This window comes from Apostichopus japonicus, chromosome 7 (genome assembly GCF_037975245.1).
Source record: "Apostichopus japonicus isolate 1M-3 chromosome 7, ASM3797524v1, whole genome shotgun sequence".
In the NCBI taxonomy this organism is placed as follows: Eukaryota; Metazoa; Echinodermata; class Holothuroidea; order Aspidochirotida; family Stichopodidae; genus Apostichopus; species Apostichopus japonicus.
The window spans coordinates 5,555,712-5,583,387 of NC_092567.1; the positions used below are offsets into that span (position 1 = coordinate 5,555,712).

At 36.7% G+C, this 27,676-nt stretch overlaps 3 protein-coding genes across 10 annotated transcripts in view; 2 read left to right on the forward strand and 1 right to left on the reverse strand.

Annotated features, from left to right (window-relative positions):
* LOC139970025 (NLR family CARD domain-containing protein 4-like) overlaps positions 1–27,676 on the forward strand; it is a 72,356-nt gene that overhangs the window by 33,369 nt on the left and 11,311 nt on the right. For 4 of the 7 annotated variants that reach the window (XM_071975563.1, XM_071975567.1, XM_071975564.1 and 1 more), the window contains 9 exons: positions 12,895–13,089; positions 16,518–16,613; positions 18,130–18,176; positions 19,365–19,398; positions 20,052–21,535; positions 25,305–25,522; positions 26,281–26,357; positions 26,896–26,948; positions 27,433–27,552. In XM_071975563.1, coding sequence (XP_071831664.1) covers positions 16,607–16,613; positions 18,130–18,176; positions 19,365–19,398; positions 20,052–21,535; positions 25,305–25,522; positions 26,281–26,357; positions 26,896–26,948; positions 27,433–27,552 — 2,040 coding nt within the window. In that variant the 5' untranslated portion in view covers positions 12,895–13,089; positions 16,518–16,606. Of the gene's footprint in view, positions 1–12,894; positions 13,090–16,517; positions 16,614–18,129; positions 18,177–19,364; positions 19,399–20,051; positions 21,536–25,304; positions 25,523–26,280; positions 26,358–26,895; positions 26,949–27,432; positions 27,553–27,676 lie in introns of those variants that run through there. The other 3 variants (XM_071975566.1, XM_071975569.1, XM_071975568.1) reach the window with 3 other exon arrangements.
* LOC139970078 (P2X purinoceptor 7-like) lies at positions 122–3,849 on the forward strand. The gene is made up of 3 exons (XM_071975719.1): positions 122–2,697; positions 3,081–3,261; positions 3,611–3,849. Exons 1-2 carry the CDS (start codon positions 2,333–2,335, stop codon positions 3,256–3,258), a joined length of 543 nt encoding a protein of 180 aa, XP_071831820.1. The 5' UTR covers positions 122–2,332; the 3' UTR covers positions 3,259–3,261; positions 3,611–3,849.
* LOC139970063 (uncharacterized) lies at positions 4,641–12,865 on the reverse strand. 2 transcript variants are annotated; one of them, XM_071975697.1, is made up of 4 exons: positions 11,056–12,865; positions 9,485–9,562; positions 8,907–9,002; positions 4,641–7,724 (listed from the first exon to the last, which is right to left on the reverse strand). In XM_071975697.1, the coding sequence occupies exons 1-4, from the start codon at positions 11,416–11,418 to the stop codon at positions 7,497–7,499; spliced, it is 765 nt and encodes a 254-aa protein (XP_071831798.1). In that variant the 5' UTR covers positions 11,419–12,865; the 3' UTR covers positions 4,641–7,496. The 2 variants fall into 2 exon arrangements, with proteins under 2 accessions (XP_071831798.1, XP_071831797.1); XM_071975696.1 differs by having other exon boundaries at positions 4,643–7,724; positions 9,485–12,865.

Below are 27,676 nucleotides of genomic sequence, written 5' to 3' on the forward strand. Positions count from 1 at the left end.
TACATGTATGTTAGTGTGTATGATAGCAAGTATGTTAGCCTGTTTGTTAGCAAACATACATGTTAGCATACATGTTAGCATGTATGATAGCATACAGTACATGTGTGTTAGTGTGTATGATAGCAAGTATGTTAGCCTGTTTGTTAGCCTGTATGTTAGCATGTTAAAAGCTGGTAGCATCTATGTCAGGCTGTCAGTCTGTTTGCTAGCATACTGTACATGTTGTATGTTAGCATGTACTGTATGTTAGCATGAGCATACATGTAAGTTAGCATACTGTACATTAGCATGTATGTTAGCATGTTATAAGCAACATGAAGGACTTAAACACTTTTTGGTTCCTTGCTTAAGCAAAAGGAACCTATGTAGTCAACTAGATCCGCCATAGTGAGGTGTGCCCTATTGTTCTCGGTGCCTGTAAAGGTCACCAAAGGTCAGTTAGGGGCCCAAAACCAAAACAATAAACAAGCAATAACTCCCATTGACAGGGTGCGACATGATTGTTATTTTGGAACTTGTAATATACTGTATACTTGTAAATAACGTAGGGGATCATTTTTCAACTTAACAGTGGTGTGATCCAAGGTCAACAAAGGTCAATTAGGGGTCAAAAACAGGTGTTTTTGTGATAACTTGAGAACAAAATGTCCGTCAAGGTTGGGAGTTACGCTAAATGTAATTCAATAGTGGACCCGCATCTTTGTGACCGTTGACCTTAGGTTGACCTCTGGTGACCTGTATAAGCTTCTTTAGTTATTTGAATTTCTTGTGGCCATTCAGATCATAAATGGTCTTTCGATCAAAATTGTCTATGGGTTGACCCCTGTGCGACCTTCAGGTGCAAAGTTGACAGATACAATTAAGTTTTTTTTTTTTTTATAAATATATGCTCTTTTTAGGAGATATATACAGGACAAAAAAAAACAAAACAAGTTTGTCAATATTTAACTATATGATAGAGCTATACATGCTCTAAAGAAGAAACTAACTCCCGCTTCGATCGGACACCCGGTTCGTAAGTTATGAGGTGACAAAGGTTGGATTTGATACCTTTTTAGCAACAACATTGTGTGTGTACATTGGAGTTCATAACAATTTTAGAATGAAGTGCACATCAAAGGGAACATTTTTCATAAAAACTGTCATGCTATCCAAGATCATTCAAGGTCTCTTATGGACAAAAACCTGCCCACTGATGGGGTGCAATACGGTCAAAAAAAGGTCAATTGTGGGTCAAAAACTCAATCTCCAAACTGATAAAAATTGTCCATGGTTGATCCCTGTGCCACCTTCATGCGCAAAGTTATCAGAGGTCAAGGTTTTGTTTAGTTTTGAGAGGTGGATCTCATGACCTAGGAATACACAGTAAAAGTTATACTTATGGGTGTCTACAGGTGCAGTGCTGTACCCATTGACTACTGGAAATGTACATGTATATATGTACAGTATACTCCAGTAGTCTATGAGTACAGCAATGCCCCCTTACACACCAAGAGCCTGTACAGTATTACCTTAAAGGAGACATAAACCCACAGAATTATTTAGGTTATTCTAGGGCAGAAATATATGCAGATTCTAAAAATCAACACCATTTTCCACGAAATACAACCATATTCCAGATATGGTCCAAAGTTTGAAGGCTTATGGGAGCCGCCATATTTGATCAAAATTTTTTCAAACCACCGCTTTTCAAGCCGGAAGTGACGCTTTCGATTCACTTTCGATTTTTTGTTGCCAACTTATAGCAGAAAAACAATCTTTGCAACCATTGATTTTATTTTCTCATTATAAATGCGTATTTACTTTTTTTTTAATTATAATGCTTGAATTTGTGCTTTTTCAATCGATATAATTTGTTTAATTGCTTGAAAAGAATAAAATACGATCGAAAAGAAATACTCTTACTCTCGATAAGATCGTCATTAGTTCCGCGAAAAAACACGATAAACAACTTGAAGAGCACAGGCACTCGTAACGTTATGTAGGTGTACTCCGTGTTTATATACCATATACCTACATAACGTTACGAGTGCTTGTGTGGAAGAGTACCTCGAATTCACTGTTTCATTGGTCATATTTCGTAAAACCAAACATATTTGGCCTTTTACTGATCGTGTTTCTTTCACTCCGTAAATATATTCAGTTTCACTTTAAAGCATTCTTTGTACGGAATCGAACAAAAACTCAGCACTTGCCACAAGCAACTTTGTTTACGACTTAGGCTAGGCGTTTGTCAGCCTAACATTATTTCTTTCAGTGCGTAATCCGCAGGCCCAGGCACATCAAAGTTAAGTACGCAGGCCTAAAGACATATCGTATTTTTTGGTTGAAAATGGAACATTTTGGACTTGAGGGCTATCAGTTTGAACCCGAGTATACTGAAGCTGAAATGGTAAATTTAGCTGCTGAAAAAAATGCCACTGACACTGACTCAGTTGGAAGTGAAACTGAGACTGATACTAGTGAAGAAGATTATTGTTTGTGTGGAGAATGTGAAGCTATGCCTTCTGAAAAGGAGAATGTTTGTTGCCACTCGGTATTTGGGCAACATGAACTGGATTTTGGAGCCTGCATCACTGAAGACCCGAACTTTGCTGCAGTATGCTTGCAGAAATTAGTTTTGGAGCTTGCTTTCCAGCAATTTCTTCAATACAAAAAGAAACCGCCACTTGCAGCCCAGGCTCAAATGAACAACAGGTTTGTTTTTTTTTAATTATTTTTTTATAACAATTAAAATTAGGCAACCCTACACTACTTTGATGTTGCTGTCTATCTTGATTTTCATTCGAATATGCGCAGTAAATCAATGCAGCATTTACACAATTGAACTCTATTAATACTGCTTTACAATTTTAAGACCAGACACTTGCCAACAGGAGTTTTGTTTAAGTTTTCCTCATTCAAGACACATTTAGCCCATGGATCTCCACTTTGAAGATCTTCGGAATGTGGTGCATAGAATGCATCCAAGTTTGAAGCTGCAACAGCTCAGTTGAGCAATTTTCCAACAGCCAACCTCAAAACCTAAAATGATCTTATTCTATATGTAAAATGTGATTGCTTTCCTTTTATTTCAACAGGCAGAAAAGACTCATGGCTTATAGACAGATCAGTTTGTGGGCAAGCAGAGGTCAACCCTTAGGAAAAGGCAACAGGAGAGTGTTACCTTCCTGCTGTGTCATGCGGATCAGGGCAGAATTTACTGATGACACCTTCTCAGGGTACCTTGAAGTACAAGAGGCATTAACTATGGATTAAAAGGTGATTTTTCAATTTTCTATTTAATGGTATATAGCCCTGCTTATGTTTGTGAGTTTATTTTGTCAAAGAAAGGTATAAACAATTATTTGGTTAACATTTAATATCAGTTCTACTGTACAGCACATTTAGAGAGCTGCATTTAGGTAAATCATGACGCAGAAGAACTGCATCCTTTTCAATGCCATTTAGCTGGCAATAACAGGTGGGATAAAAAATGCCAAAGTATTCCTTTTAATTGAAATTTATTAAGCAGTGAAGCATCGTTGCAAAACATGAAATTCATTTGTTTTTATGTTATAATTTTTGTGTTATCAGAGGAATTTATGAGGTCTTTTTTTTTTTCTTGCAGATCAGAAGATATCGGTTTTGTTCATATGAGAGGGAAGGATGCGTAACTCTTGAATGATTATAACTCAAGATTTGGGATCTTTCATATTTATTTAATTTTGTTTTTACTATACCTATAGTAAAAATTGTATATCCATTCCTCATGAAAAATACTGAGAGGCTTCTATTAAACAATATTGTAAAGGATTTCAGGTTTTGCAAAGAATAAAGGCCCAAAATAGAAAATATACTGTATGTGTTTTACTCTTATTATATTTTCAGGTCTGATGAATATAAGCAGATACATTTTTTGCTGTAACTGCATAATATTTTTTTTGCAGTAAGTAGCTTAAATTATTGACAAAAATGTGTTTGGAAGAGACAAAGAGGAGCACATTTCCATTTGCTTCCACCAGAGAGGAACACCAGCTTAACCCCCATGAATGGCCTGAAACTGAAGTAAAATGTAGATACATGTCCCACAAACTTCAGAATTTGTCAAGCTACTATTTCCACCCTATTCCCTTCTTCATATTGTGATATTAAGTCCTTTCTGGGATCCAACATCTATCCACTCATTCAAAGTAGTGAAGGGCTTTGACTCCTACCCCACACATTCATTTACCACATATCAGTATTCATCCCCTTTCATATGATTGGTAGGTTTTCAACAGCATAGTAGATCTGTCTAGCCTTGGCATGAAAAAGATCTTATTGCAACAGGAAGATATCAACCACTAGTCTTGCATTGCTTAACTGTAGCATCCTCAATTATGTAAAATACTATTTGAACATACAATATACGTTGTAAAATATTTCATTCGACTTAATTTTTACAGAGAAGCATATCAAGTGGATAAAGCAAGCAAATACCTGTGGTGTATTGTCTCAAGTAAAGAAATGCACATACCATAATGTTTGTCATTGTCAAGAAAAATGTATTTCCACAAAATATCACAAGCACAAGGTCTACAGGTTTATAAAGAAAATATAAACATCAAACACAATATATGATGAAATGGTTACAGCTATTCAAATAAATAGTGAAAACAGTTTGCAAAATCGCATGAGTTGAAAAAAAGCAACAACTCTGTCACAAATGAAACTATATGATAATAATATGAGACTATCAAACAATGGATAAATGATTGCACAAATTTATCTTGCACAAACCAAATCATGAAAGATATGAAAATTTATCTAATCTTCAGAATAGTTTGTTTGGTTTGAATGGGTATTTTGCATCCCAAAGGTCATATAAAGATACAACAGCCATTTTATAAACCAGTTGTAAAAACTAGTTGGACACTGGAGATTGAACCTGGGAAGTTGTTGTAATAGGCGAAACACTAACCACTAAACCAGGGAGGTTTACGATAGTTTAGAATAATTTGTACACATGTTTAAATAAAACGTTAACAATATACACAAAATTATGAAAATATGACTGCAGCAACAACTGTGACAGTCATTGATGAATACATAAAAAAGAGAATGTTTCACTTTGTTGTACATAAATCTTAGCATTACAAGCAAGGTGACCTTACAAACAATAACATTGTTAATAGTTGAATAACATTTCAACTCATCATTAGTGAATACCTAAAAAAGAGAATGTTTCATTTTGTTGTACATAACTCTTAGCATTATAAGCAAGGTGACCTTAGAAACAATAATAGGGTTCACCGTTGAATAACATTTCAACTGATCGTTGATGAAAGACTAATCATTACAATGGATAGTATACCAAGCCCAACATAATCCAATCAAACAAAAGTTAATGAGGTCATAAAAAAGCAAATACATGGAAACAATATGTAATATTGCATAGGTGAAAGGCATAGAGTTGAAAAGTTTTCTGGGTATTTATCTTTAAAAATGAAAATGCACCTTTATCAAGGTAAGTACTATGAAAAATTTAAAAAAATGATAGTAGGCCTATATATTTTTTATTATGAATAACTTTATTTTTCAAGGTTCTCTTTCTAACTTTGGCAGTAAATTTTTTGCTCAAATATGCAAAAATATTTATTAACAAGCTGCTGATAAAATTAATTGGCAAGTTTCTAGTCCTCGGCTTCCAAACATTATTGCACTTTCTTGTAAAGCAAAAGATGAATTGGAGTTAAGATAGAAAATTCCTGCTGATGCCAATGAAAAGAAGCATACCGGATAAAAACGTGATTAGTTTACCACCAAATTTTTCTGTCACAAAAGATACACAGTAATCAACATTAAAAGAAATAAGCTTAATTAAGAAGAAAATGCTGAATTTAAACAATACAAAATTTAAAACCTAGAAGCATGGCTCTTCAACATTTCTTCTTTTGAGGGGGCTTCAGTTGGTGCAATATTTTTTGCAGGCGCTGCTGGCACAGGGTCAATTGTCCTTGTCTGTCTTCGATATACAACCCCTTTCATTAAATCTTTGACATAATCATAGTTCTTGGCTTCATACCTCGCCTTCAGCACCCAACTCTTCTTCATTTTTGTAAATACCTTCTTGTATTGTACTTTCCCTCGTGCGGATGAGCCTTTGTGAGGCTTCTTCACAACGGCCTTTGCCCGTCCAACATTCTGGTTGTGGTCAATTGCAGCTAACTTCAATCGAGCTGTCATTGATGAATAACCGAACTCTAATCTCTTCGGCGCATACTTTAAAAGGACATTGTGGAAAACTTCAAGGGCACCAGTATGCATGAATTCTGCAAGAAATCTAATGTCCTTCAAAAGTCGCTTAGCCAGGGCTACCTTCTTCAGTGCCTCGTGGGCAGATGATCCTGCCTTGAGCCATATTTTCTTTCTCTGCTGCAGATCTGTCAGTGGATCATGGCCACATTTCTGAAATAGTGGTAAGTTAGGATCATCTGACCACTCATGCTGTCCTAGAACATGGTAGACCACAGATGACCACATTTGCACCAACAGCTCCTGGTCCTTGTTGCAAGCTCTGGCACAAAACCACAGATGGTTGATAATGGATTTGATCCAAGGTTCCAATTCTTCATTTCCCTTTTTCTTTGCCGCTTTGCGCAATTTGCTTTTGATATTTTTCGCTAGGTGAAATATATCAAAATTATGTTTTACAGAACTGTACTTAGTACGCATTAATTTTCTTATTCCTGTGTGACGGTCAGTAGCAAATGTTTTTACATTAAGTTTATATTCATTAAGGACTCTATCCATGCACCTCTGGAAGCCCACTGCTTCCATTCTTTGAGATGCCCCAGTCTCTGAAACTTGCACCAGTTCCATGTCTACCACCTTCTCTGAACTGACATCCATCAAAGAGTAGCTACAATACTTTGCTGAAAACCCTGGCGAATCACAACGCCCATCACCAATAAGATCAGTTGAGGATCCTTTCAATTGGTCAACCACTGCCTTTTGATGTGCATCCCAATAACTGTTAATCTCTGGGATGAGGTACATCTTCTGAAGGTCATAAAATGTAGTGGCAGAAAAGAACTGCAAATTTAAAAAAATCATGAATTGAGCAACTCTTTGATATGTCAGTCCAGAGAACATGGTAGCCGCAGAACAGAGGAGGTTACCAATGGGCATCCTACCATCTAAGGGCTGGGAGGTCCACTTCAACACAACATGGCCAGAAATACACTTCAATGTTGCAAGCAAACCTGACCCAACAACTTGCTTTTCTATATCTGTAACACTACTTGAACATTGGGAACATTGAATATGATAACAAAGCTGTTCTATGTTCGCCTCAAATACTATATACTTTTGTTCCTCTACAGCTTTTGTTGCAAAGGAGTCAGTGATTGAAAAGATGGGTAGGTCTTCGTCCGGTTCATAGTGTGGATCTCGCTTTTCATCATCCTGGCATCCTTTATCGCTGCCATCACTGTTGTCCTCACCTTTTTCAATTTTAAGCGGGGACTTGTGTTTCAAGGACCTCTGTGGTGGCAATGTCTCTTGCTGCGGTGGGGTCTCCTGGGGTGGAGCCATTCCCTCAGAGGACACATCAGCTGATAAGCTGATAAGAAGCTGTATGGGTGGTCCAATTCCACTGTACAAGCATGGTGTGTTTTGACTTGTGGTACACCAGCTTGGCATCCCATCTCTGTAACGTCAGTATATGTCTGAGTTGATGCGCAAACACTGGACAAGGCATCCTGTACAAGAATAAATAAAAGAGCATAAACACTCGAGTTAGACAAACATAAGATAAACATTGATTTAAATCTGCCAAAAAGAAAAAAAGAAATTTTCATACATTAAAAATGATAAAGGTAGGCATTAGAATTAACCTTGAAAAAAATGAGAAAAGAGTAAAAGGGTTTGAAAAATTCTCATGCATGTTTTCCAAAACCTGCTTGTAAAAAACAAATTCTCTGGTCCATAACTGGCTGATATCTAATTTCAAGGATTGAACTGTACCAAAAATATTGGTACAACATTTAAGGCAGTGACATATCTACTAATTTATTTTGACACCCAGATTTACTATGTGAGTGAAAAACTGTATTGTGACTTAATGTAATGTAAAAACATAGGAAAGAAATGAGAAAATTTTAATATGTCTTTTCAACCAATTTGCTTTTTGAAATGTGCAGTGCTCTACCTTTACAGTACTTGTTTATAGGGGCAACCTGCCTGCCCTCATTTTTTTTCCCCCATCCCTCAGAATTTTTTTTATGTATACACTTAAAAAAAACAACCTTAACAAAAAAAAAGGAAAAAAAGAAGTTTTCCTGTTTGGTACATGAATGGCCCTTAGGCTATCATAATAAAAGTGTACGTTTGGAGTAACTCTACCCTTCTCAAAAAATTCCTACCTTCTCAAAGACATTTTCTTGAAAAAAAAAAAAATTACAGTGTGCAAAAAAGCATACTAAATTTTGAAGTTGGTTAAAAAAAAAATTGCCTACATACCCAAATTTTTCAACCGACTGGGCTACTCCAAGCTAACAATATTTTAAGGATGACCTTATTATTTATGGTTTCTTTCTGAGATTTAAAACGAGCCCAGAGATTAACTAGCGAACCTAATGGGTAGATCCACGGTAGACTTTCCCACTTACAGCCCATGAAAAAATAATCTTAAATTGTGAATTCATAACCACTATTAAATGCGGTGACATTTTGTTTTAGCTCTTTAGAAAATTCTGGAAATTATCACTCTTAGATGATTTTCTGGATCCACTCTTGGAGGGCCCCTTTTTGAAATGGAGTTGAGGGCTGTTGTGTATATTTTAATTTTTCAGTGACATTTATTTCAAACTTCAGAATCTTATTAGGGATGCAAAGAATAAACCCATAGTGTAAATCTGAGAACAAGTAAAAGCCAAACTTACAGGTATGAATTGCTGAGTGATCCGTGTTACAGCAGTTGTGGGTGTGACAGCAGGGGAAAGAACCTCAGCAGGTGGATCCAATAGACTGGAAAATCCCTGTTGATAAGAGAATTAAAACAACATTTAGTTTCAATACAAAATCACTACTTAATGAAACCTCAATTCCAGGAACAAGTATGAAATTTACATTAACTGCAGTCAAAGTAATACATTTTTAATATATACAGCTCTTGAATGTTCATGTGTGTCAGCTTGAAGTGCTGTGTAGAAATGTTTCAAGAGGGTGATAAAATCTGAAAAGTTTTTGAATTTTGAAATATGATAACAATATTTTTGTTTGAATTGAAGCACTTTTAAACATCGAATGATTACAGCATAATCAATTTTTATATTTGATTAATCAGCTAATACTTAATTTTTTGGAAGAATTAGCTCTGGTGACCATTTGTTTTCAATTTTGTATACATGTGCCCCCCCCCCAAAAAAAAAAAAATCAAAGTCTGATTATGGTACTGCAGTAACTTTGACATAAAACAATAAAAGAAATTATAAACAGAAAAAATTAACAATTTTAATACCTTAGGTGAACAGTGTAATGGCTGACACAGTTTCTTTGAAGGTGGCTGATCCTTTGCTGTCAAAAGTTGATTGATTTCCTACAAAAAAAGTATGAAAACATAAACATTAGAAAAATTTCCTGGAAAAAAAAACATGAAACATATGGTAAAGTAGGAGCAGTTTATGGGATAAAAATTCCCATCAAGCCATACTAAGATCCAACTGAGATCGTCATGAATGAGGGGAGGGGAAAAAACAGTAACAATTTTCCAGTATTTCTAAAAGAAGTGGTTAATGTGGTCTAAAAAGGGCTATTAATTTTGTTCTATTATCTTATTATCTTTTTTTTTAGGGGGGAGTGGGAGCAGTATGAGGAGAAGGAAGACGACATAAAAAATGGTCCACAAACTTCTATAAGAGAAAAAAATTCAATACTTGGCTTGAAGGCAGTTAATCGAGGAGCGACTGAGGGAATGCAACAAAGGTGGCTGTGTATATAAGAATTTTGTGCATATTACATCCACGGCAGCTGCACAGTGGATATAAAAATTTGGTGCACATTATATCCACGGCACCGATATTTTGTTGTTGCCAAAAGCACTGGTCGATCACCTCCGTGGATATATCATTATATCCACGGCTGTTGTAACTAGTGTACCACCTCCAGGGAGGGGGGGGGGCAGAGGGGGAACGTCACCCCCGTAAAGCTTGTGTTTTGTTTGTATTCTAAGCCAAATTTTGTGAAATCATAATGTGCCGTGAACCCAGGGCCATCGTATATAAGCGATGGACTGGGGGATGTGCCCCCCCCCCCCCCCCGTGATCAGTTTGATGTAGTGACCCTTTTTTTTTTCTTTAGAAATATGGCTTCCAAAAATATGGAAAGTGCACCTCCCTTTCTGGATACCCTTGAACCACCTACATGGACATTGCTCAGTTTTAACCTTGGGAACAAACACAGTCAACTATTCCAACACCTCCCTAACAGAGCTACCCATATTTATGGAGGATATTTCTAGTAAACATCTTACATTATCCTCAGATACAGTAGCATGATCCCACCCGTGCTCAATTATAATACACCCTTCACAGGAAATGATCCCAAAAAGTAAACTCTTTTCACCTGTGGTTCATTACACAATTAAAAACTTAGACAAACTTGTATTAACAATGCTAACAGTTGTACATCAGACAACATAAGATAAGCCCTTGTTAAGTTTGCAATGATTTTGTTTGTTTTGTTTTCACACCTTTCAATTGAAAGAATCAATGTAGGCCTATTGTACTACTAGTGCCATGTGAAGCTGTGCACTGTACTATACTACTAACAGAATCAAAGTAGGCCTATTGTACTAGTGCCATGAGAAGCTATGCACTGTACTAACTTACTGTTATCTTAGCGTTAATATTAGAATTATATCGGGGTATTTTTTTAATGAATACGTGACGATATGCAAAACAAATGATTTTTCTACATTAATTCATAAATAAATATCCAACTTTTAACTCCACATCATTCACAAATCGGCGGCCTAATGTTATACTCCGATGTACTGCGCGATATAAACAAACGACTTTCGTTAGGCCTCACCTGTTTCGCTGATCTTTTCAGAAGGCGCAGTGCTCGACAGTGGTCTTCTTTCGGGAGACGATGGACGAAAATGGTTGGAAAGGAGCCGGGTTTTAAGTTCTTTCTCGGTTTAGTTCCCATTAGTCTTGCTTTAACGTCCTCTTCGAAGCATTTCTCTTCGAAGTGGTCCTCGCAAACAACTTTGTATTTGTGGAACGTAAAGTTGTCCACGGTATGGCCAGTCCCGATCTGATGTAGCCATTTCTGGGAAAGTTCTCTCTTCTCTGGGTCCGTTTTTCCGTCAGGAATAACAAAAAATCGCTTCCCCTTAGATTTTCCAGCGCCATGACGATTTGAACAACCATAAGCTTGGCATTCCGGCATAATTTAAACTTTTTTTCGAACTTGAGAAACTTTTTCCAAACTTTCTTTGACCATTGTCAACACACAATCTGCATATGAATGTACTGTGTGAGTGATTGGTTTCTGAGAAACGAAGTGAATCTACTACGTCACTAAATTGAGGGCGGGTGTACAAAATGGCGCGCCCCATATATTTGATTATAGTAGCGAAAAAATGTTTTCAAAAATCGAAAAAAAATATGATATTACAGTTTATAAATAAACTAAGGCGTGTATTGTGTTTATAATATATCTTTCCATCATAAGGATTAAGGAAATGTTGTGGGTTTGTGTCTCCTTTAAGTATAACTGTAGACACTACAGTCTTAGCCATTGAGTATTGCACTGCTCAGGACTTACACACACAGAAGTATGACTTTACTGTATAACTGTTGACACTACTTAGTCACTGGCTACTGCACTACCCCCTAACAAACCCACAGGTATTTCTGTATAACTTTACATACTGTACTACAGTAGTCATTGAGAACTGCACTGCTCTTTGCACACCCAGAGGTGTTACTTTACCTATAACTGTAGACACTACAGTAGTCATTCAGTACTGCACTGCCCCCTTACACACCCAGAGGTATTTACTTACTTGTACACACTGCAGTAGTCATTGAGTACTGCACTGCCCCATAACACACCCAGAGGTACAGTATTTACTGTATAACTGTACTTACTCGAGATCCAGTACTGCACTGTTCCATTGCGCACCCAGAGGAATTACTGTACCTTACTGTATAACTGTAGACACTACAGTACTTAGTCATTGAATACTGCACTACCCCCTAACACACCCACAGGTATTTCTTTCAGGAACTTTACATACTGTACTACAGTAGTCATTGAGAACTGCACTGCCCCTTGCACACCCAGAGGTATTACTTAACTGTATAATGTACCTACTGTACTACAGTAGTCATTCAGTACTGCTCTGCTCTTTGCACACCCAGAGGTATTACTTTACTGTATATATAAATGTTGATACTACAGTAGTCATCAAGTACTGTACTGCTCCCCTACACACCCAGAGGTAATACTTTACTGTATAACTGTAGACACTACAGTAGTCATTGTGTACTGAACTGCTCCAGTTGCACACCCAGAGGTATTACATAACTTTATAATTTTCCTACTACTCTTTGAGTGCTGCACTACTCCTTGCACACCAAGATGTTTTACTTTACTGTATAACTGTAGACATTACAGTAGTCAGTGAGTACTGTAAGTGCACTGCTCCCTTACACACCCAGAGGTATTACTTTATATGAATGGACTGTAATGTAACATTTGTGGACAATGTTTATATGATCTGTCTAATATATGTTTTCTTTAATGTACGGACTTCTTTGTATGTTAAGTTCGTATTGACTAATGTACAGTACAACGTATTTAAGTTATTTACCAGTCATTGCGGGAAAAAAACCACAATTTCTCCTTTTTCTTGAATAGCCTATATCCAAGCCCACCATACATAATTGTAGAAGGATGTGACCATACACAGTATTGTGTACTTGACGTCGCAAGAGCAGGAAACGTGGCGTGTTCAGTTGGTGGAATACGGCCAGAAGTCGAACTCCAATGGAGAACTTAGGAAAACTATCCTGCTCTATCTCTAACAGAGCTGGAAAGGACATCAACAGAAAAGTGAGGAATCTTTGACATTTCTCTTACAACAAACTTCAAAATGTTATCAGCGCCTGAAAGAGGGATCACATTAGAGTGTTTTATATTGTAGGACAGAATTCAGATGTGTTCAATTCCTCTATAAAAGTAGCAAGAATAGACCTTAAAAGACATATGGTAGATGTTTGTTTGCTATGGATGCTTTGTTATGGGGTTTAAACTAAACTATGTGCGATATGTTTATATTTAAAAAGGATGTTCGGATTCAGAGAAATCAAATAGCCAGGGTTCATTGACCTGAAATTACATTAGAATTGATCTAAATATTCTCTTTTATCTAGTTCTAAGAGGTGAATGATTTTGCAATTGTGAGATCCAGTAGCCTGCTCGTGTAGTTAGAATACCAGAACACCAGAACACCAGAACACCAGAGTACTACGTATATTATGGGGGATTATAACATTAACTTGTCCAATTTTAGTAAGTCTAGAGATTTTTTAAACATTATGCACTCGTATGGTTTTAACCCTACGATAACAAAACCTACTCGTTTTAGTAGTAATACAGCTACTATTATTGATAACATTATAACGAATGCTAATACCTCTCTTACTACAGGCATACTCATTACTGATTTAAGTGATCATATGCCTATATTCCTAAAGGTTCTTGACAGGACAAACAAGACAAAAGAACCCTTTCATATACAAAATTTTAACAGACACAACATGTCAGAATTTATCGACGACATTGAGAAGGAAACATGGGAGGAGGTGTTAACTAAAGTTGATGCTAATTCAGCTTACAACTCATTTTTTAACACTTTTTATTTAACTTATAATAAGTGTTTTCCTCATCTATTAATTACTAAAGGAAATAGGCGCAAGAGAAAACATCCATGGATTACTAAGGGTATACTAAAATCTATTAAAAGAAAAAACCATCTCTACAGACTTTACTCAAAAGCTCCTACAAATAGCAATAGAGAAATTTATGTTGCTTACCGAAACAAGTTAAACCACATAATAAGATTTTCTAAAAGGTTATATTTTTATAACAAATTCAAAGATAGTAACAATAATGTAAATGATACCTGGGGCGTAATCAATGAGGTTCTTAAGAAAGACCGTAAGAAATCATCGTACCCATCTGTTTTCAAAGACGGCGATCACGAAACCAGCGACGATCAAGACATTGCAAACGGTTTTAACGATTTCTTCATTAACCTTGGACCCTCACTTGCCAGCAAAATCAGTCATACTGCAAAATCAAACAACCATATGTATAGCAATAATAGTACGCGAAACTCTATTTTCACCTACCCTGTCAGGGAGGAGGAACTCTTACGTGTTGCGAATCATTGCTTAAAGCCAAAGAAGGCAGCTGGGTATGATGATTTCAAGCCAGATATTGTTAAGCAGGTATTACCTTTCATTGTCACCCCTCTTACTCATATCTGTAACATATCGTTCACCACTGGGGTATTCCCAGACAAGCTGAAGATTGCTAAGGTCTTACCCATTTTTAAGAAAGGAGAATCCAATATCTACGAGAACTACCGACCAATCTCTATTCTATCATGCTTTTCCAAAATTCTCGAACGTCTCATGTCCAACAGAATAATAAATTTTCTAGATGCTAATGACATACTTTGCAAGGAACAATATGGATTCCGCCCTGGTCACTCAACTGAGCTTGCCCTGGCAGATGCCATTGATAAATTATACGATAGCCTTGATAAGAAGAAAACATGTATTGGAATATTCTTAGATCTATCAAAAGCATTTGATACCATTGACCATCGTATTCTGCTAAACAAGTTATCATTCTACGGTATTAGAGGACCAACCCTTAACTGGATGGACAGCTACTTATCAAAACGTTTACAGTATACTTCGTATAAGAAGACCATGTCTGACTATGCTGAAATCCGCTGTGGTGTTCCTCAAGGTTCAATATTAGGACCACTTCTTTTCATTATATATATCAATGACATCTGTCATATCTCTAATATTGCAAAAACTATTTTATTTGCAGATGACACTAGTATATTTTTCGAATCCAATAACTTGAATACTTTACATGACATAGTATCCATGGAGTTGAATCAATTTAACGACTGGTTTGCAACTAATAAGCTTTCACTTAATCTTGATAAAACCAGCTACATTGTGTTCAATAAAAGCAAATCTTTTTCTTGGAAAAAAGACATTTTAATGGATGGTAAGCCTATCAAGCATGTACATAGCATAAAGTTTCTCGGAGTTTATATTGATAGTAAACTTACTTGGTGTGAACATATATCAAATATTGCAAACACTGTGGCGAAAAATGTTGGTATCATTTCTAAGTTGAAACACTATTTTCCTCAGAATATTCTTAGAATGCTTTACCAAACATTAGTGTTCCCCCATTTTTCATATTGCTCCATAATCTGGTCTGGCACCCATAATGTTTATCTTCACCCTCTTGAAATCCTACAAAGAAAGTCATTCGTCACATAACTCATTCTGAATATCGTGAATACACCAGCTCACTTTTCAAATTGCTCAACTTATTAAAATTTAACGATATTGTTAGGCTGAATGTAGCCACATTCTTTTACAAGGCTTGGAATGGCTTACTTCCTGCAGCCTTTCATGACTTATTTACTATTAACAGCGCCATACATAGTCACCGCACTAGAAGTGCCGGTCAAGCACACCACAACTTATGTAATACAACATTTGGTACGTTAAGTTTAAAGAATCGTGCTATGAGGACATGGAATGATCTAACTGCTACTATAAAATCTAAACCATCTAAAGAAACATTTAGAAAAGCACTAAAAAAAGAAGTAATTTCTCAGTATTGATACATCGTTTTTATTGTATGTTATTAATTATTCTTTATTAAGACACTAGTTATATTTTCATTTATGTATATATGCTTTTTGTTTGTTTTTTGTTTTCCCTTTCTTTCTTTCTTTCTTTCCTGGGAGTCCTTTACCTTGTTAAGCCTGAATTGGCTTTTTAGAGGACTTCCCTCCAGTGGAAAATCAAATAAATCAAATCAAATCAAATCAGAATACAGCCCGTATGTTCAGTGAATTTTATGTCTGATAGAAGTTATGCTTCTAAATGAATGGCAAGTTTGCATCTCGAACGACTTCTTCTTCGATCGGTTCCTCAATCTGACTTTAAGCTCCATCAGAACAACTGTATTGTTATCTGCTTTTTTATATCGCCAAAAGGCTAGTCTTTTCTCACACACTGATGAATACTGATATGTATAGTCTAAATCTATCTGAAATTGGTGCCTTATCTTCATTACCACTTGAAAAGTGCAGTTGATTTTATTGAATAATTCTTCTGTCTTTGTGATAATTTTATTCCTTTCAGATCCTCACTTAATATTTTCAAATGCTTAATTTCAAATTGCCATTTGACATGCGTTTTTCCTATTTACAGGCAACAAGGGGACTTCGGGTTCATCGAAAGTTGCTGTGGTTACAATTATAATTGTAGTACTTCTAATTCTGGTGGTTTTGGTCGACTGTATGAAAGGTACCATGGTGCATCTACAGTAGCACAATAACTTCAATGAAATATAGCAAAGTTTGCTAGCTATTTTCTTGTATTCTATTTGTATTCATTGCATCTACATTATCCTTATATTGACTAACAGTAAAGTATAGTAACTACAGTATTTTTGTTTTGTTTTTTTATTTTGATGATAATAGTAATCATTGCATTGATGATGGCATTTGTGTGTATGTGCAAGTTTGTGATGCCCAGCTTGTAAACATGATATCTCAAGAAGGGTAGTTCGGACCAATATCATATGTAATTTGTAGATTTACCACATTGAGTACAAGAAGCCTATTGTTTTTGGTGAAGGTCAAGGGTCATTTGGGGTCATGAGGAGTTAAATTGTAGAAACCTGGTAAACACAATATTTCAAGAAAGGAAGGTCGGACCATATTTGGTGAGGTTAAATTCACATTGAGTACAAGAATCCTATTGTTTTTGGTGGGGCTCAAAAGCCATTTGAGGTCGCCAAGGATCAAGTTGTGAAAACCTTGTAAACACAATATCTCAAGATGGGAAGCATGGGCATACCTCATATTTGATTTGTTGAAGTACCAAATTAAGTCAAAGAAGCCTATTGTTTTTGGTGGAGGTCAAAGATCATTTGGGGTCACTAGGGGTCAAATTGTGAAAATCTTTGAAACACGATATGTCAAGAAGGAAAGCATGAACAGACCTCATATTTAATGTGTAGAAGTACCTTATTGACTAAAAGAAGCTCATTTTTTTCGGGGAAGTGGAAGGTCATTTGGGGTCATCAGAGGTCAAATTATGAAAACCTTGTAAACATGATATCTCAATATTAGAAGCTTTGGCAGATCTCATACTTGGTATCAAGGTGTATAGCATTGAGTCAAAGAAGCCCATTGATATGGTGGAGTTCAAGGTTCACTTGGGGACAACAGGTCAAATCGTGAAAGCTTTGTAAACATGATCTTGCAAGAAGGGAACCTTGGACAAGTTAAGGAGCCTATTATTGTTTTTGGTGGAGCCATAAGGTCATATGAAGACAACAAATGCCAAACATTTACTCCACTCCCCTCTTACCTGTCTCTCTACACTAATACACCTTCCTAACATAATATCATGAGGGAAGCTTGGACAGATCGCATATTTGGTATGTAATTGTACCACATTGGGCGGAGGTCAGTGGTCATTTGAGTTCACCAGGTGTCAAATAGTGAGACCCATGTTTTACACAATATTTCAACAAGGACAGATGTCATATTTAGTATCTTGATGTATCTATCACATTAAGTACAAGATGCCTGTTGTTGAGGTGAATGGTAATTTCAGGACAGCCTCTGTCGTTGTGACTTTTTTTTTCACATCACACTGCTTTTCACTGTATTACTATAAAGTTCAAGTATGTTGTACACCCTCACTGTACATGATTTCAGATTCATGAAGAAAACTGCTGATGTTACATCATCGAAACCTTGATGCATCTTTGCATTCTGGTTCATTAACCTTACATAAATTATTCCTGCAGTGTTAAACTTCCGAAGGAGTCGGAGGAAACTTGTGGAATACGAAAAGGTAAGACCGTTGTATCTGAAAATATAAATAATATCAAGGGAAGCAAAATATATAAAGCTGTTAAACATACTGTAACGCTAATTCAGTCTAAGATTCCGGGGGCACTTAAATATTACCTACTGAGGACTGGTGGTGGTATGGAAACAAATGCGGCCTGGATGGCTGTATTTTAGTAACGACAAGCTTTTAATCTCGTTATAACATGCAAACAATATAACACACGTATATAAACTTAGGTAAAGAAACACGCGCTGAGATTTCGTAATCTATTACTATAATCAGTCACAGTACATACTGTACCATAGAAAATGGTTACAAACGTGTCACTTGTCTGATGATCACCAAACACGTGGGAAACTCAGAGATTACACATGATTAAACAAAATATACTATATTAACTTGCACTGCCTCTATTTATTGAGCATTTTTGATGCCGGAAGTGAACAACTGAATTAAACTATACACATAATATGTTACAACAACAAGTTAACATTATACTCATTTGAAATAACATTCCTACCAATGGATAGTTTCATGTTGTAATAGATATAAGTTAATACACGCAACTGTCAGGAAATCCTTTCTCTACCAGTTTTGTGTTGAGAATAACATGTACATTACGATCTTCCCTGCAGCAAATACCACCCCATTCCCCCTGTTCTTAGCCAAAAACAGGAAGATTAAATATCTACCTGAGTTGGTAATGCTAGCCATACTGAACTCTCCTCTGCACAAATTCATGATTAAAGAAACACAGTGTATTTTTTCAGTGGTCAAGCTAAACTTGTCTTCACACACAGGAAAGTAGTACTGGCCATTAGAGCACTTGTGTTTGCAATCATACAGGTGACTGGTCAACTCAAGGATGAATCCTAATGACAGTATTTGGGGTAGTTTATGCTATCAAGTAACAAATTAATAATGCTTGAGTGAATTAGATGAGGACAGGTTTTCTATACTGTAGGCAAGCTTGACTGCCATGTAGACTCTGAGTACATTTATATAAGAATAAGGAATAACCTACAGTACGGTTACTTAGCAACATCAAACATATTGTGTTACTGTAACTTGTATCCTATTTAATAGAAAATGTTAATTACATAGTCAAATTATTTGCAAATAGTGACTTCAAATTGATAATTTTATTGATAATATGTTTGAAAGTATCATTACCCCTCTTTTGTTTAGATGTTGCCCAAGACTAAGACTCACCGCACACCTGGTAAGTTTGATGTACAAGTTATTGCAAGCTGAGTGCAGTGAATGCTGCAAACAATACCTTCAATTGCTTTAAGATACTGTAAAATACCACGCATACAATTAAAATGAATTTCAACATACATATCCTCTACAAGTGATAATGTATAATAATGTAACTGATTCCAGTGACTTTATCGCTGTCATATCAAATTCATGTTATGTTAGCTTTACCAAATGGTGATTAATTAATGACACAATAATTTCACGGTTCCTTTTGTATTTCAGTATTTATGGTTTATGAAAATAAGATGAACATTCTGATTACATCAGAATGCGTCCCACTTCAGATAACAATTATGACCCAATGATGACTCCCAAAAGGTCTGGGCCAAGAATTTTTTTTTACACATCTTTGCCAAATGTTGGAATCGATTGACTCTTTGCAATTAAAGCAGCTGTTCAAATAACCATTTAGTTTGAGAACGAATCTAAAGTTAAGCAGTTAAATTAACATATCAAGACTTTATTTTCTACAGCAAAATTTGGTTGAGCAGCTACCAATAATGACATTCCAATTAAAAATAAAACAACTTTCTTCTGACCATTTTCATTATCGAATTTGTTCCTGATATAAAATAAGATTGTTACTAATCACACTTTTCTGGTTTCCTACAGAGGAGGAACAATTCATCAAGGAATTAAAGGCAAAGTATGAGTTACTTTATCACTCCGTACAACCATTGCCTTACATCAGAGACAGAATGTATTGTGTTGATAAAGTATATGTTTATAGTGGCATTGAACGGTTAGTTGAACAAGCACATGGAAACAAAATTTGGAAACTTTTAGAGTCACATCATGAACTACTAAAGAAACCTGAGAATTGTGGTAGGCAAATTATAGAGGGCGAACCTGGATCCGGAAAATCAACACTGACACTACAGCTTGCATACGATTGGTGCCAAAGAGTTCCAAAATCCCCTTTAAGTAACATACCGGTACTTATTTACCTGCGGCTAAGACAACTGAGAGGGGTGAAGTCAATATACCAAGCAATACGGCGTTTTATATTACCCAGAGACTCAGATCTGAGTGAGGTTATAGTGGAATCAATCATAAAGAATTGTTCAGGTGTATTGGTTATTTTGGATGGATTTGACGAATACCCTGATAAAGACGATCAAGAGACTGATATTTCTCTTATCCTTCGGAGAGAAATGTTACAGGAAATAGACGTCATTCTGACTACCAGGCCTTTCTACTTGCCGAAAGAATTTGCACCGCATACTGATCGAATACGTTTAACATGTTTCAACGAGGACATCCGAGATAAATATATTCGAAAAGCAGTTGTACAGGGTGACGAACAAGCTGCCAGGGAAATAATACTTAAACTCCAACGAAACCCTCTACTTGGTGACTTGTGTCAAGTTCGTTTGTTGTTTATTTTGTTTGCTCACATGATCCACGAGAACAAAGACTTGAAGACATACAAATCCGTTACTAGTTTCTTTCGTAATGTGATAGCTTGCTTCAATGGTCATTTGATGAACAAAACAGTTAAAAAGGTATGTTTTGGCTCAAAACATGATGAGTTAAACAAGGTTGCTTTTGAGGCATTGAGCGGTAGAAACCAACGGATTGTGTGGGATAGTACTTCCCTAAGAAAACGACTTGGGGATGACTTTTATGAGCGGTATCTTAAAACTGGAATATTTTTTGAGGAAGAAGTTCTGACTGGTGATCAATTTCTCTACAAAAAGGAAGTCAGATTCTGCCACAAATTGTTCTGTGAGTGGTATGCTGCCCACTACATTGCTGATTATCTATCTCAAGAATCTTTAACCTCTGCCACAACAGAGAGCCAGAGTGTAGCTGAACTGCTCCGTTATTTGGACCCCTTTGAACTTCACTATGTTTACAGATTTGCCTGTGGTCTTAATAAGACTGCTTCGGGTAAAATTGTAAATTATCTGCAAAACAACCTTAAACATGAAAAGTTTGCTATGATGTGTATGCTGGAACAAGACTATAACAATGAGAATATTGTTGGTGCAATCACAAAGTTGGCCTCTAAAGTGGTCCACGTACATGGCGATGACAGTCAACTACATCAGAGATCAACTTTACAAGTTTTGGAATTCGCGAGTGCAAACCAGGTGAAGTAATGTTCTTTCACTGCAATCAAGACATTTCCTCAGGTTTGTGGTCATGTGGTCACGGTCTTGTACTGTTATTGTACAATAGAATTATAATCAGTGTGTCCTTATACCTACAAAAAACAGTGCAAAACTTCCAGCCTCCACAGGGATTCGAACCTTTGCCCTCTCATGTATTTAAGTGCTTGGTTTATTTTTCTGCCAAGTCCTGTTTTGATTTTTCCAGTTTGCGCTGCATTTCTTGAAAGTTATATAATAGCAATCGATTCATGAGATCAGATACCCAACTCAGTGGCGGATCCAGGATTTCGCCAAAGGGGGAGGCCCAGATGGGAAATGCCTAATCGTCGTCCTGGGGGACGGGTCTAAGGGGAGTGGGTGCCCCCCTCCCCTTTGGAAAATTTCACAAAAAAAGGAGGTCCTCGGTGCAATCTGGTGCTACTTTTCGTGAAAGTTTGGAGTAAAATTTATTTCCAATAAATCATGTATTCATGGTTTGCCGGGCATATATTTGCAATTTCGAGCAATGAGCTGGGATTTACGTCTTTGGGGAGTAGGTGGTGATGCAAACTACTCTTTACCAGGCTACTCCAGGCCATTTCATCTTGGATGCCCCTTCCCAGATGGAGACTATTGATGCAGTCAGAGTGCCCCTCTCACCTTCACTTTATCAGAATGATGGTGTACTCTTTTTGCAAATTTATTTTACAAAAAATTACACGCACAGTGGCGTAGCTAGGATTTTTTGAGTTTTTGAGTGGGGGGCCATGGGGGCTGTTCTTTCTTGTGGGGGGGGGCGGAGGTTACTATCTAAGCGGAGCGCCACCTTGGTTGGCGTGGAGCGTGCAGAGAAAATTTGAGATTTCATCACCCCCCAGATCGTAGGAGATGGCACCTGTGAGGCAAAATAGCAACCAAAAAGATGTGCAACTTTGGTGACAGAAATGCAAAAAAAGTTTTTTCTCTTTCATGCTGACTGGCCTTGCCAACTCAGCCAGACTTTTAACTTGAGGGAAGTTGGCATCATTTGTCGTTTCAAGCTGCCAAGGCGTTTCTCCTAACTCAAACCCCTGTGGGCTACCGGTAGGTTTGCAGGATATGCCCACATGTGGACTTAAATAGCATTAGAGGAAGGGGATGGAAGACTAACACGCATCGATGTTTCGGTAATGCATGGTCCACATTGGTGGCTCGGTGCTAATTAGGCCATTTATTGGGTTTCTTGAGGCAGCTGTCATCAGAATCTGGGGTTTTGTGCCAATCGATGACCGATAACATGTATTGGTATGTAAATTTCTTCTTCATATATCTAGCAACACTCTAAAAACAAATGAGTGGATTTCATCCCATTGGAGTGATCACTCAGCGCACTTCAAATTAAGAGTGAAATTTAACTCTATTGGAGTTAACCCTCACTCCTAATATGAGTGAATATAACTCTATTAGGAGTTAAGATTTACTCCAATGGAGTGGAAATTCACTCTTATACCGGAATGTGATCAGTGATCACTCCCTAGGAGTGAAATTCACCTATGTTTTTATCAGTACAGTACAGTGCATATATCATCATAGACGTACGTACGTACGTACTACGTACGATCGTATATCAGACGCACTCGATACCCACGATACGATACGGTCCTGGAGAAACTATTTCCACTCATCATTTTTTAAGGCGATACAGTAGAGTATTGAACAGGCACAGCCGCATGTTTGCAGGAATGTTTCGACAGTTTCGTGGGCATAAAAAAGTTGTTTTGTGGAATATTCAATGACATATCAGGGGCTGATGCAGGATTTGTGACAGGGGGGGTCTGACTGGTCCAGCCGCGCCTGAACGTAAGACTATCTAAGCGGAGCGCCGTCATCGGTTGGCGCGGAGCGTACAAGAAAATGTTTGGCTTTACAAACCCCCCAGATGGCCGGAAACGGCACTTCCCGAGTATTCTAAGCAGCATGTACCCAGGGGGGCCAGCCTATTTCATGGGGGGCCTCGGCCCCCAGGCCCCCCATAGCTACGCCACTGATCACGCATGGGGCCCTTTCCCTCGAACGCGGTAAAAAAAAAAAAAAAATCAGGATTTTCAAAAAGGGGGGCCCGCCCCCCCCCCCTGGATCCGCCCCTGCAACTGAATACATATCTGCAGAGGTTGAATCCCAAAATAATGACCTAATGACCATACGAACGTAAACAATATCAAATGCTAAAAACACTTAGTGTTGGTGTCGTTACCAATAGTGTCACTTGATTTATTGCTTTCATGTGGCCATACTGCCAACTAATAAATGAACACACTATGACATAGACAATCCAAACCTTGAAAATATTCAAGTAATTTGAGTTATAGTTGTGAGGTCCCCTTTACTGCAAAAAACTAAAAGTAAAACGCCAAATGATTTATGCAGTAGCATTTCATTGCCATGGTAAGCTACTGTTGAAATGTCATTTTGACCTCACAATGTAATTGTACAGTTTGGTCTAAAGTAAAGTAAAGTAAAGTAAAGACAAATTTATTGATATTCATCATAAAATGACAATATAATAAAATGGACTACAGCATCTCAAAAATAGGTTCAAAAAAGTTATCTATGTATCACACAATTCAAAGTCTTAATACTTCTAGGTAAAAATGATCGCCTAAACCGTTCTGTCCGCATATGTGGGATCGTGTAAAATCTACGTGGTTTCATGTAAAAATCAAAGAGAGGGTGATCGGATTCCTCGACTAGAGAAGAAGCACACTGACATATTATACGATCAATGAAATCATCCTTGATGGTAGAATACAACTTGATGGATTTATTCAAGTAGTCTAATTGTCCTTTAGAACAGGATGGTAACCAAACTGAACCACAGTACACAAGGAAGGACAACACCATTGTCTGAAAAAGCCAAAGCTGCTTATCAAAATCTAAACCAAAGCCGGCGAGCCTACGAATACAATATAATCTCTGTTTAGCTTTTGATGCCACATTGTCATGTGGGTATTCCAATTAAGTAAGCGTGATACAACCTCAATCACATTATTGTCAATGTACAATGGGGCATGACTTTGCACTGCACGAAAATCAACAATCATTTCCTTGGTTTCCTTACCATTAATAAGCATATAATTATCCTTGCACCAATTCACAGCATACTCTATGGCTGCGAAATAATTTGTTAGACACTGTTGGTTTTTATCGGTGCAAATCCCAATTATGGCAGTATCGTCTGCATACTTCAAGATATAAACATTGTCATAATATGAGACTAATGAATCAGTGTAAATTTCAAAAAGTAATGGGGAAAAGCAACAACCCTGTGGAACACCAGTGTTATTAACAAGAAAATCACTGTTGACACTGTTACAGTGAACAAACTGTGTGCGATCAAAGAGGAAATTATTAAGTAGTATAATTACATTGTCACTGACATACGCCTTCATAGTGTCCAGTAATTTAGAACAGCAAATGGTATTAAATGCAGAATTGAAGTCCATAAAACAAATCCTTGCATAATTACTAGGAGTGTCCACATGTTGACGTAGAATAGTGTCCAGAAGCAGGAAGGCATCCTCCGTCGATCTACCACTGCGATATGTGAATCGGTATTTGTCCAGTGATGGAATACAGTTCAATATTTCGCTACGAAGAAGTTTCTCGAAATACTTCATTAAAACACTGGTCTAACTCAATTACATAAAACCCTCCATCCGTTCATAATGTAGCATGATTCTTTAACTAGAGGATAACTACAATACATTAACCTTGTTCATTTCTCTAACAGATTACCATAGCTTGCCTACACCTGACCATGGCCTTCAAGGAGTGTGATGGATACACTATTTTACTCCAATCTGGCCTCTCTCTCTGTCCTTTGGTGACAGTAGAAAAGATACACATAGAGACTGAGAAGGAGGGAAATGAACCATGTACAATATCAGAGATACAGTTAACAAACATCTTCTGTTTTGCGCTTCGTTGTCAGTCTGTTAAGGAGCTGTCGTAAGTTAAATCTCATGTTTTTATTATCATACTATGTACCTACAAGTATTCTCTCTTGTTACATTTAAAATAACTGATTTACCAAAGTAATAGAGATAAACACAGAGCTCTGACAAAACTGGTTAATGATGTATCATCAAGAAATACATTGTAATCGGAAATTTTAGTGTTACAATCATGAAAAAAGATGAGTTGTTTATGTTGGTATGACTAGCCATCACGGTATTAATTATAACAAAAAGATACAATGACAGTTGTGAATTTGGAAGGTAAGAATATTTTTCATATATCATTGGGAAAATGTCTTACATGATATGATAAGTATCATCAAAGAGGCCAAGGTGTTATTGAACCCAACAAATTTCTTCATGAATTTTGGAGGATTTAATCAGTAATGTGGTAGTATGAGATAATCCCCCACTCTTAAAAACGGAGGACAGCATACTGTGCGTGGAATTGTATCACAAACAAGTTTATTTTACAATTTATCTGATTGTCTCCACACCAATTCCTTTCATGGACTCCTAGCACGACCTAAGGATGAGCCTAAACATACTGTACATTACACTATTACCTTCCTGCAGTTATGGGCTCATTTGCTCATATTAAACAGCAAAATGATGTCCACAGTAAGGTGTTTCGATTCCAATCATTTTGAAGCACTTCCTAATCATTTCCTATATGGAATTGGCTTCATAGCAAGACTGTTTTGCTATCTTTCTCACATGTTGGTTTGTTTCTTCCTTTCTACTTCAAAGGTTCAGTGAATGTCTGCTGCCTCTTTCGCCCTCTCAAGAGTCTACCAATGCAGAGATGATATCTAGGAATATTAAAAGTAACTATCGATTCTGTCAGTATTGGTTGATGATTTGATTAAATCTAGTCATCAAGGAGTTGATATAAGAGATAATATATATTGTAACATTTTCATAAGAAGTGCAAAAAGCAGATTGTAAGCCTTTGGTAAAAGCAAGAATGATGCAAAAGTAGAAAATATGACAAAATAAATTGCTTTGTCAGGAAGATTACATTGATTTCAGAAGCAGTAAGTGTTAACCGCCTAACTGATTTTTCCTGCTCGACACATTCCTTTGGTCAAGCTACTGTAATGGCAATGTTATTAACTTATCATACCTATACTTAGGATATTTGTTTAAGAACATTACTTTAAGTCTAAACACCGAAATCGTGTCGTTTTAAATCAAGCCATATTTATTGGATGAAAAGCTTCAAATTCAAAGTTATAGGTCTTAAGTGTTCCATTTTTAGTGTAGAGGTATCCGTTTCATTTATGTGAAAAAGTTAATTCCTCTCCTTCATAAATCCTAAAATGTCTTTAAATTTAACATATTTTTACATACTTGTCATCATAGTATACTGGCGAGACTACGGTTACAGCCTGAATCTCCATTCTGGTGATTGGGAGGTATGATTCTTTTGTTTTTAGTTGCCAGGGCTTGTTGTTATTGTGTGTGTCTATTAGTGCAGAACAAGTTGGAAGTACAGTAGTGTAAATGCCGACAACCACTAGACAACGACAGAGATCGTGACAAAGCTTAGGGGAAATAACGTATAGTTCTAGATTGTGGAACAATATTTTAAAATATGAGTTGGTCATTGGACATTTTTTATTACTAATAAATTCAGATCATTAATCAACTGAAGATACTCAAGGAATCCTTGTATGACGTTTCTTTTCTATTGAGAGTATTTTGAACTTTTCTGTACTGTACATAGTGGTAAGTCTGGTAGTATGAAAAGGACGTTTTGCTGGATGTGTTTTGGACTTATTTTCATAACAATGGATTTTCTTTAAGCCATAGTAATACCAATGATACTACAATTAGAATAGTAAAAAAAGTAAAACAGAAAGATAAGTTTACACTGCTTCATTTTGTGTTTATTTTCAGGTTGATAATATCAATATTATTGAGTCACTGTGTTCAGAGAGGTTACAGATCTGGACTAAAGATAGTAAATTACAACAGAATTGTACTTTGCAGCTACTGAAGAACGCATCTAACAATGATGTAAGTCAGTAGTCAAATATCAAAATCCCTATGATGGACTAGATATGTCAAAATACATCATCCCCATTATGTACTTGATATGTCATCCCCATTATGTTATTAAGTGTCTATGAAGATACGATAG